The sequence below is a fragment of the Marmota marmota genome, unplaced genomic scaffold, assembly GCF_001458135.2.
Source record: "Marmota marmota marmota unplaced genomic scaffold, marMar, whole genome shotgun sequence".
NCBI lineage: Eukaryota > Metazoa > Chordata > Mammalia > Rodentia > Sciuridae > Marmota > Marmota marmota.
In genome coordinates, this window is record NW_026000242.1 from 4977163 (window position 1) to 4989061 (window position 11899).

Consider the following 11899-nt stretch of genomic DNA (forward strand, 5'->3'; position numbering starts at 1 on the left):
TACCATGCACCTGTTTTATCAACAATAACTGTTACTGTGAGTATGTAACATCTGCATCATGATTTATACTTAGCAATGTTTTCACACATATAATCATCTGGATTTTTAAAAATTCTGAATGGACCAGAGCAGATACTAAACTCCTATAAACAAAAAGGCAGAAATTAGCCCAAGTTGCAGTGAAGATGCCTTAAGCCAGGTTGAGTGGTGATCACCACCTGTTTAGGCAACTGGATGCTGTAGATCTTTTCCACCAGCTGTCCTGAAAGCTCTCTTCAACTTCCAAAATGACAGCAACTCTGGCTGCTGCCACAGGTGCTGTTGAGCCCCAACAGTCAAGGCTCAATGTGGGCTGGCTCTTGGCCCATTCTGTGTGTGTTCCAGGGCAGCATGCCTCCTTCCCAGTGGGCCAGGGCCAGGGCCAGGAAAAAGGAATGTGTGGTCTGAACCATCAAGGTTAATTACTTCTGTCACAGGCCTACTCAGAAGAGCTAGAAACCCTACCTACTCCCAGAATGGGAAGAGCCATATTACTTTCATTTCCTACTTTGAGTTCTAGAACCAGCTTTTCTTCCATTTAGACACAGAATTTATTTAGTCTACCACTACTACTTACTGACTTACTGCCATGAGAGGACATCATCTGTTTCGGTATAAATTAGGAGCTAGACAGCAATTCAGGACAGGCTCAAGGGAGCCTGGAGACTCACTTGTCGAGGGATCACCATCCAGAGACAACCAGCCAAAGGAGGAGCTGGCATTAGAGATGTCTGAGAGAGTTCGGCGGGCCAGCACAACTGGCACAGGTGGCTTAGGGACATCATATCCATCATCCTCATTTTCTGATTCTTCAGGGCCAGTGTTGGTGTGGGCTGCAGCCAAATTCCCTTCACCTGGAGAAAAGTTCATAAAATTATCTTCTTCTGACATAACTCAACTTCTAACACATTTTAACCCAGAAGCATCTATTCATTCATGCACACACGCACATTTACTTCATTTAATAAGTACTCAATGTCTACGGCAGGCTGGACACCAATATGAGACACTATTGAAGGTGACAGAACAAACAAAAAAATAAAATGTGTACCAATTCTGTAGTTCTGTTGTTGAACCTGTGAAAGGTCACTCTTGTAAGGTTAGAAATTACTGATGCCAAAGACTCAAGTGCAATTTTATAGCAATTCTATCTGCACCTCACCTCAGGAGATCAGCCAAAGCGTCCTATGTTTGCAGGCTTATTTGAACTTTCAACTTGGTAAGCTAGTTAGTATGGGAATTGAGCATGTATCACCCCCACACACAAAAATTTCATCAATGCAATGGGAATAAAAGAGTCTGCCAGCATTGCAGGTCTAGGCCATATAATTCAAATGTCTCTAGGCCTTGGGAGAACGAAAAATCACAAAAGGAACTAGCTGTGTGGAAAGGATATAAAAAAGGGAGGCGACTGCCCCACCTTGTTTTGCCAAATAAGATTACTTAAAATAGCTGGGCACAGTGGTGCGTGCCTATAATTCCAGCAGCTTGGAGACTGAAGCAGGAGGATCGTGAGTTGAAAGCCAGCTTCAACAAAAGCGAGGCACTAAACAACTCGATGAGACCCTGTCTCTAAATAAAATATAAAATAGGACTGGGGATGTGGTTCAGTGGTCAAGTGCCCCTGAGTTCAATCCCCGGTCCAAAAAAGAAAACATCTTTAGTAATTTTAGTAATAATTTTCTCTGTAGGTCAAGCTATCTCATTAGTTAAATATTATAGGTTCATTCCTGTAGCACATCACTGATTTTTTTTTTTTTTAAAAGAGAGAGAAAGAATTTTTTTAATATTTATTCTTTTAGTTTTCGGCGGACACAACATCTTTGTTTGTATGTGGTGCTGAGGATCGAACCCAGGCCACACGCATGCCAGGCGAGCCCGCTACCGATTGAGCCACACCCCCAGCCCATCACTGATTTTTAAGTAGCAGAGAAGCAACTCACCAAAGGTGCTGTTCTCGGTGACAGATGGCGCCTGGGACTGAATATTATACATTGCTTCATAGGTACAGCTATCAATCTGCAGGTCACAATCACATACTCTGAACCAGAAATAAGAAGCAAAATGATCTTTGGAAATAAACGTTACCTGCAACCTATTGAGACTACCCTAGACCCTGATCCTCTAAAGACAACATATTCTCCTTGTACCAAAATAACTAGTAAATGTTTTAAGATCAACTCTTGTTACAAGTTACAGATAATTCGTGTTTTGGAAGTTACTGTGATACTAATGTAAGTGGAACTGTTTATTGCTTCAAGAGACTTTAGGGACCAGATTTATCTTTCTGCTGTTACTTCTGGCTGGCTAACAGTACATACAAGTAGCAAGTGAAGCAGGTGAGGGATGTCAACTGAATTATCCATATAAAGGTATCTGGCCCTACATGGTTGTTGTGAACTTACCGTGAACTCTGGGTTGCCTCCAAAGGCCGTTTTGGTTCTGGCTTTTGGAGCCCTATTGGCCTAGAAGAGGGAGTCATATATTCTGTGTCCTCCTCATTCTCACCCTGCTCCCCAGGTGGCAGTTTTGGCACAGGAAGAGGTCTGGAAGATAAATTTTTTAAAAAAGAAAAAAGAATCAATAGCTGGAAAAGTTTCCAATATGAAATAAACAGTTTCAAAACAGACACAACTCAAATTTGACAGAACAAATACATGCCATCTAAGAAACTACCGTTTCTACTGGTAAGATAGGAGATTAGCAAAAAGCACACCAAAAACACTATGCTCAAATGACCAAAGGTGTGGCTCTTATGTTTTGAGATGTGTCACATTGAGATAGATACCTAAGTTATGGCCATACCACCAGTTAGTTCCAACCTCCAAATAAGTTCCATCATAGTGTCTCAGTTTTAAAGCTACTACCTTAGTTTTTCTTTCACTGGGTGTGAAATAAGAAATGGCAGGTGGCATTTCTTCACATGCTAGGAATGTATATCAAATTCTAATTCTCAAGTCTACCCATGGTTTCAAAGAATACATAGCTTGTCCAAATCTTTCTCACATATCACCTTAGAGTATAAATACTTTTTCTCTTCAATATTTGACATAAAAAAAAAATCTAAAATAAAAAGAGGAAAAAAAGTAACTTGGTAGTTAACCATCAATTTTGGGACTAGATCCCAAGTTTCTGATTTCAGGGATCTTGGTCTTACATTTAACATACATAATTCTTTACCCAGAAGCTTTTGAAACAAAATTGCCATCCTACTCTATGAAAGAAGACAAAACACCAATCAATTTTGTGTAAGAAACACACACTGCTGGGCACAGTGGCACCCACCTGTAACCCCAGTGACTCGGGAGACTGAGGCCTTAAGCAACTCAGTCAGACTCTGTCTCTAAATAAAATTTAAAAAGGGCTGGGGATGAGGCTCAGTGGTTAAGTGCCCCTGGGTTTAATTCCCAGTACTCCCCTGGCTCCCAAAAAAGAAACAGACACACATACAAATTGCCTCTTAGAGTATGAATTTGAGTTTCTCCTCTCTTTTTCTTTACACTTTTTGTTAGCATATTCTAAATTCTCTACAAAGACTACCTCTTGCATTTATTTGTCTCTCTTTATTTAATGTTTAATTTTCCAATCAAATCTCATGTGAGATTTTTTCTTATGTCTACCTACCACTTTTATTGTTGAAAAACTTCCCTTACGTATGCCTCGTAAAAATTCAGCAAATATTCTCTTAAGATTTATACAATGCATGCTGAAGACTTAAGCAGAAGTGTGCTAGTATCTACAATTTGCTTTGAAATACACAAACAACCAAGAGAGAGCAATGGATGAAACACAGATAATGTGATAAAGAAAAAAAATACTAAAATTTGAATTCAGGTGGGTTCAGTCTAGGATTCTTTCACTTTTATTCTGCTTGTAATTTTTTTTTTTCCTTTTTTTTTTTTGGTGGTACTAGGGATTGAACCCAGGGGCACTAAACCACCGAGCCACATCCCTATCACCCCCCTTTTATCCCCTGATTTTAAGACAGGATCTCCCTAAGTTGCTTAAGGACTAACTAAGTTGCTGAGGCTGGCTTTGAACTTGTGATCCTCCTGCCTCAGCCTCCTGAGCAGCTGGGATTACAGGCATGCACCACCACGCCTGGCTCAGTTCGTAATTTTTTTTTTTTTTTTAAGAATTTTTAATATTTATTCTTTTTAGTTTTCGGCGGACACAACATCTTTGTTTGTATGTGGTGCTGAGGATCGAACCCAGGCCGCACGCATGCCAGGCGAGCGCGCTACCGCTTGAGCCACATCCCCAGCCCAGTTCGTAATTTTTAACAAGTGGAAAAGACCAAGTGTCAGTAAAAGTGTAAGGAAATAAATGAGTATATATAGCTGTAGAAACAAGTTGTTACAACTTTTCTGTAGTATGATTCAACAAAAGCACTTCATCACATGTGCATCCTGGGTCTCAGAAATTCCACTTCTAAGAGTTTTCCCTTGGGAAGCAATCAAGAATACTCATGACAGCATGACTTATAACACCGGGCGCGGTGCGGGGGGTGGTACAACCTACATATCCAATAATAGCATACTGAATAAGTAGACTTTGACCCACACAGAGAGTAAGAGAGCTGGTGCCAATTGCTGGCTCTTGGGGCCTTTAGAGGTTTTACTCAGGACCTAAGAGGCTACAGCCTACTTCTGCTTCCACTACCATAGACCTATCCTTATCTTACAAATCAGGGTTCCCCTAGAGTCAGTCACACTGCTTGAAAATAATTTGAAAATCAACATAGAAGAAGAATATGTAATGACATGCAAAAATGTTCAAATATGTCTAGCGAAAACCAGCCTCAATGATGATTCCATACACATAAGAATAACAAAGAACATACATCAAATTGTGAATAATTACTATTTGACTCTAGGTAAAATAAGATTACAGATAACTCTTATTCCTTCAGTATTGCTTATCTATGTTTTCTAAAATTAACAAAAAAGAAGTCCTATTAAGAGAGCTATCCAAAAATACTTTAGGGCTGCGGTGTAGAGCTCAGTAGCAGAGCTCTTGCCTAGCATGCAAAAGACCCTGGGTTCTACCCCCAGCACCCCTTCCTCCCATCTCTTTGATGAAGTTCATAAAAGTATAAAATGTATTTCCTTGTCACAAAGTATTTTGGCAATATATACTTTAAAAAAAAGTACTGGAGAGCAACCAGGAAACCAGAACTTCATAGACCGAGATTCAAGAATACAGGCTGGGGTTGTGGTTCAGTGGCAGAGCGCTTGCCTAACACATATGAGGCACTGGGTTTGATCCTCAGCACCACAAAAAAATAAATTAAATACAGGTATGTGTCCATCCACAACTAAAAAAAAAAACATTAAAGAGGACACCAATGACGATACGATGACAACGATGATGATGACACTGAAGCAACCCTCAAATTTGGAGTTCTGAATTTGGGATTTGAAGTAGATCTCAATGGATTAGGGAGAGAGACTGGAATTTTGAGGTGTCATGACAACCAAGATGTGGGGAGCCAAAAATCCTCAGTGTGGCTCAGCGGTAGAGCACTTGCCTAACACATGTGAGGCACTGGGTTCGATCCTCAGCACTGCATAAAAATAAATAAAATAAAAGCATTGTGTCCATCTACAACTTAAAAAAAAAAAAAAAAAAAATCCCAGGGAAGGAAACAGCAAAGAAGTAGGCCTAAAATTCTGCCTGTAATTTCCTAAAGCTATTACTAATCCCTAAACTCTTCATGCATGGGGCTAGATTCTGAGAAATCAAGCGGGTAGTCGTGAGCAACTGAAGAGCCAAGCAGTTACTGTGGTCATCTTGCTAATCTCTAGAGACAGAGCTACAGTTATCAGATACAGCCTTTAAAATAATTATAATTCATATGTTCAAGAAACAAGATAAAAGAGAATGGAAAATATGCAAGCAAGCCTGTAACGAGCGGTAGAAGACAGTGAAAGAATCTGATGATGTTCAAGAAATTAGAGGCCCAGATAAAGAAAGATTACAAAGTTCAATCTGTTTTAAGAAATACTGGCTGAGAGATAGGTGTGCTGGTACAGGCCTATAATCTCAACTACTCAGAAGGCTGAGGCAGGAGGATTGCAAGATCAAGGCCAGTCTCAGCAATAGAGTGAGACCCTGTCATAAATTTTTTTTTTAAAATGTAAAAATGGAACTCAGTGGTAAAGCACCCCCTGGGTTCAATCCCCAGTTCTACCAAAAAGAAAAAAAAAAAAGGTAAAGTTGGACGTGGTGGCATGTGTTGAAAACCCAGCTTATGCAGAAGGCTACAAGTTTGAGGCCAGCCTGGGAAACTCAGGAAGATGTTGTCTCAAAATAAAACATAAAAAGGGCTGGGCATATATAGCTCTATTGTAGAGCACCATGGGTTTAATACTCAGTACAGGGGGAGGGGGTGCAATGAAGATATTTTCAGTCAAACAAAATTTGAATCAACTGATAGAAGAGCATTAAACACACAATCACACACGTAAGCACACACACACACTAAAGGAAGTTTTTTAGGGAGATGGAAAGCATTCAGAGAACAGCAGGAACAAGTAAGGAGCACTGTAGGATAAATCCAAGAGAAATTTATTTATTTATTTATTTATTTTTTATTTTATTTTTTTTAGTATTTGGCGGGCACAACATCTTCGTTTGTATGTGGTGCTGAGGATCGAACCCGGGCCGCACGCATGCCAGGCGAGCGCGCTACCGCTTGAGCCACATCCTCAGCCCCTTATTTATTTTTTTAATATTTATTTTTTAGCTTTTGGCGGACACAACATCTTTGTTTGTATGTGGTGCTGAGGATCGAACCCGGGCCGCACGCATGCCAGGCGAGCGCGCTACCGCTTGAGCCACATCCCCAGCCCCCAAGAGAAATTTAAATGTCCAGAAGTATCAGGAGACACTGATTTAAAGCATATTCTAACAAATCAAGAGTACATGTTGGAATCTCCAGGATAACTTTTTTTTTTTTTTTTGGTATCAAGGACTGAACTCAGGAATGCTTACCACTGAGCTATACCTTTAGCCCTTTTCATTTTTATTGTGAGACAGCGTTTCACTGTCAATTGCTCAGGCTAGCCTCAAAGTTGTGATCATCCTGCTTCAGCCTCCCAAGTTGTTGGGATTACAGGTGTATACCACCATGCCCAGCTCTCCAGAATAAATATTAAAAGAATAACCGAAGGGATGAAATGGCTAAGAAAAAACCTTTAATTCAAAAGAAAGTAAGAAAAGACGAAAAAAGGAACCAAGAAAAGATTAGAAAAATGGGGAGAAGAGTAAGAACAAATATTCTGATTACCTCAAGATCAAAAATGCCAGACTGGATTTAAGGGAAGAAAAACCCAAAATATACTGCTTGAGGGAAACATACCTTAAAGGTCATAGAAAAATTGAAAGTAAAAGAGTAGAGAAAGGTCATAGAAATACTAACTAAAAGACAGCTGATGTAAGCCATTTTAATTAAGAAAAAGCAAATTTAAGACAAGCAAGAAACAGAACTATTGAGTAAACAATAGATTTAAGGATAATAAAAATGCTCACTATTTACTATAAATAATTTTAAATTTCTATTATTACACAAACTAAATACACATGTAATAAAAAAGGACTGAATTAAAAGGAACAAAGAGAAATTCACAATTATAGAGGAGAATTCAACAAACAAACTCATTTCAGTTATCTGAAAATATAGAATAGGTAGATTGTTAAAAATCTGAGTAATAAAAGATTTGATCACAACTTCACTAACATGTACAGAATGCTATACCCAACAACTGCAGAATATACAATCTTATGAGATAAAGGTGACACATATTACTGGATCTTACCACAAACTAGTCAATAAAGAAGATGGTCTCTAACCACATTAGAAAGAAGCCAGAAAGCAGAACAGAAAAACTGAAAATCTTTAAATATTTGAAAATTGGGTAACACATAAATAACTCAAGAATTATTAACAACAGAAAAATCATATATTTTGAACTTAAATGAAAATGGAGGCTGGGGTTGAGCATTAGGTTTGCTTCTCAGCACCAAATTTAAATAATAAAGGTCCACCAACAATTAAAAAAATATTTTAAAAAAATAATGAAAATGACATCAAAATTTGTGGAATGCAGCTAAACACTTGTTATGAACTGTATGTTTGTGTCCTTCCCAAAATTCACATGTTCAAGCCCTCATACCCAGTACGGTTATATTTGAACATGGAACCTCACCAGAAACTGACCCCCTAATCCCAGATTTCCAGCCTCCAGAATTGTGTATCTATCATTTAAGCTAGAAATAATATTTGTGTAGATAACCAATTTTCTTAAATCTTTTTAGAATTATTTAAACAGTAAATAAATCTCCACTGTTTAAAGCACCCAGTCTTTGGTATTTTGTTATGGCAGCTCAAGCAGAATAACACAGAATCCTGGGGCTGGGGATGTGGCTCAAGTGGTAGCGCGCTCGCCTGGCAAGCGTGCGGCCCGGGTTCAATCCTCAGCACCACATACAAACAAAGATGTTGTGTCCACCGAAAACTAAAAAATAAATATTAAAAAATTCTCTCTCTCTTAAAAAAAAAAAAAAAACCCCACAGAATCCATTTCATGATGCTAGAAAAATAGTAAATTAAGCCTGAAGAAAGTTGGAAGAATAAGATAAAAGAGCAAAAGCTTGGAACAGTGGCAGATGCCTGTAGTCTTAGCTATTTGGGAGGCTGAGGCAGGAGGATCATTTGAGCTCATGCGTTTAAGACCAGCCTGGACAACATATTGAAACCATATATTTAAAAGAAAAAGAAGAGGTGGGGCATGGAGAAGAGGTGGGGCATGGTAGTACATGTATGCCTATAAACCCAACTACTTGGGAAGCTAAGGTAGGAAGATCACAACCTCAAGGCCAGCCTGGGCACCTTAGTGAGATCTTGTCCCCAAATAAAAAATACAAACTAGGGATGTAGCTCAGTATGCAAAATCCTAGGCTCAATGCCCAGAACTGGAGGGGAAAAAATTAGAAAGTCAGAAAGCAATGGCACAGAAAACCGACACCCAGCAAGAATTTTTTTAAGAAAAATCAACAGAACCAAAATTGCTTCCTTGAAAAGATACATGTGACAAGCCCAGCAAGAATGATCTATAAACACAGTAAAAAGAATAGAAAGACAAATTCCAAAACAAAACATGATGACTTCTACACTGTACAAATACAGAGGAATTTTTATTTCCCTCTACACTTTTCTGGATTTTCTACAAACGAACAGTTTAAAAGTACTAACTCCAGTGAATGAAATACAGCTTTAATAAACTTACCTGGCAGCCAGAGAATAAATGGCATTGGCAGAAGAGGAAGGTTTGATTTTGGGGTGTTCACACTCTGGACCTGCTAATGGGCTGCTATTCATACTCTGGAAAGTAAAGAAAGTGTTGAAAAGAATCTTCTTAGGATAGCTAAGTATATCCTCTTACTGAATCTTTTCAAAATCACAAGAATGATAATACAAACAGGGACCTCACTAATCAAGCCATGCTTACAGGTTATCACCTCTGACAAAAACATCATTGCTGTCAGGCTTTGAAGAACTTTTAAATGTAAGGGAGAGGGAGACAGATTTCAAAAGAGCCAGAGAAACAGATTGTTTTAATTCTAAAATGATTTAAGAAAATTGCTTATCTATACAAATATTATTTCTAGCTTAAATGATGGATACACAAACTCAAAATGGTCATTCAGTATTGATACCACCAGAAAGTCACAACTATCCATTCTAATTAGACTGCCAGGCACACAGGTACCACTTAAGTATTACTTGGTTACAAGTATCTTTCCAGACAACCAAGAAATAGTCAAGTGCCAAGACATTTCACAACTCCATCCTTCCCATTTTGTCTGTTCAGATTTCCAACCACCTAATCACTTCTATCAAATGTCCATCTCAGCTGAGGTGTGTGTGAGGCCCTGGGTTTAATTCTCAGCACTGCATAAAAATACATAAATAAAATAAAGGCTCATCAATATCTAAAAAAAAATTTAAAAAAAGGTCCATTTCAAATTCAACATGTCTCTTGTTACCAGTTCCAAAACCTTGGAGTACACATGCATGTGATTTCTTGCCTTTTCCACATACTGCTAGCTTCCTGATTTACGCCTATTTCGTGCTCTCTAAAGGCTCCACCTAATCTGGCTGCCACTTCTGTTCAGAGACAATGACTATTCCACTTGTTTGCTTGGTACCATCTATATTATACTCCTTTATTTATATACATATACACCCACTCACAGTTGTCTGTGGACCTTTATTTTATTTATTTATATGTGGTGCTGAGAATCAAACCCAGTATTTCACACATGCTAGGCAAGCACTGAGCTATAACCTCAGCCTATATCCCTTTATTTTTTAAACATACCCTTTCAAACTCACTTCTTCTCCTTTCATCCTGGAATGGTCTTCCCTCAGGATCACCTTCCTACTGCTCAGTTCTTTGCTAAGAATTATACCCCACCCTATCCTGTACCATCTACCTCCACTCAACTCTCTCTATATAGTCTTCTTTGAGCTGTTCTTTTCCATGGCCTTTATCATTACAAACTTACTATATATTTTACTCACTTGTTTATTTTATCTTTCTCTGGCTAGAAAATAAATCTGTGAAAGCAAGATCTTTTTTCCCGGGTACACAAATGAACCAATAAATTACAAATATTCCTCCTCTCCCATCCCCCAGCTCCGAACCCCTTATTGAATGCTTAGACAAAGGATTATTAACCTGTCTTTTTTCTAATCTACTTTGCAACCTACTATTAGATTATTCTCTTTAATCCATCACTTTGGTCACATCATTGCACTAATTTAAACCTTTAAATGTTCTCATTTCCTATGAAATAAATTCAAATTCTTTTGGGAGTATTCAAGACCTTATAATGTAGTGTTATTGCTCCATTCTAGCCCTTTCTCCTGATCCAATATACACTTTCTGCTCTACATATCATTCCACAATATGCCTTAAGCCTTTCTGTTATACTTCTGATCTATCTTGAAACTATATTCAGACCAGATCCTAATACTCCCATGCCTTAGGTATGTATAATCAGTTTTGCTTGTTCTTTTTTCCTGTAAAAAACTACCAACCCCCTCCCCACCAAAAAAAAAAACCCAAAAAACAAACAACAACAATAACAAAAAACAACTAGCTGGGAGCATTGGTGCATGCCTGTAATCCCAGCAGCTCAAGAGGCTGAGAGCAACCTAGGGAGACCTTGCCTTCGAACCATACACACATACATACGGGCTGGGAATATGGCTCAGTGGTGAACATATACATTTCTTGAAAACAGGGATTATGTTTTATTACCTGTTATTCTGTACAAAGCCTATCAAAAAACTTAGATCTATAAAATGATACTCACAGATATTTGTTAACTATATAAAATAAAATAAATAAAACTAGGCTAAATAAAACTAGGGCTCACCATGGAGGTATCCAGACTGAATGTGCTTCCAAGCCTAGGTCCATCTGCTCTGGCCTCCATTTGTGATGGCAAAGAAAATGGAAGTGAGTGCCGGTTGGTTAATTCTCTTCCTGTCCAGGGGTCACTAGGGCTCGGAGTAGCTACTGGTACTTTGGGGATTGGTCGGGGTAGCCATGAGTCCCCAAGGCGGCTAGAGGGGACAGGGGGCAGTTTGTCTCTGGATGGACAGTCGCCTGGTGTACAAGGCAGGGGGCGTCTCTGAGGCCGGGCCTCTGCTCCAACAGAATATGGCCGGTCTGGAGGAGGTGGTGGGGGAAGATCTCGAAGTGTGGGAGGTATTGGCAATGGTTTGTCCTTGTGAAGGGAGCCAGAAACAGCCTGTGGAAGCAAAACAGAAGCAAATCAATCAAAA

General features: G+C 38.9%; 1 protein-coding gene across 2 annotated transcripts in view; it reads right to left on the reverse strand.

Annotated features, from left to right (window-relative positions):
• Cbl (Cbl proto-oncogene) overlaps window positions 1–11899 on the reverse strand; it is a 69505-nt gene that overhangs the window by 5892 nt on the left and 51714 nt on the right. For both annotated transcript variants that reach the window (XM_015489741.2, XM_048795753.1), the window contains exons 10-14: window positions 11488–11865; window positions 9330–9424; window positions 2445–2585; window positions 1983–2080; window positions 711–893 (exon numbers count right to left, since the gene is read on the reverse strand). In XM_015489741.2, coding sequence (XP_015345227.2) covers window positions 711–893; window positions 1983–2080; window positions 2445–2585; window positions 9330–9424; window positions 11488–11865 — 895 coding nt within the window. The remainder of the gene's footprint in view (window positions 1–710; window positions 894–1982; window positions 2081–2444; window positions 2586–9329; window positions 9425–11487; window positions 11866–11899) is intronic.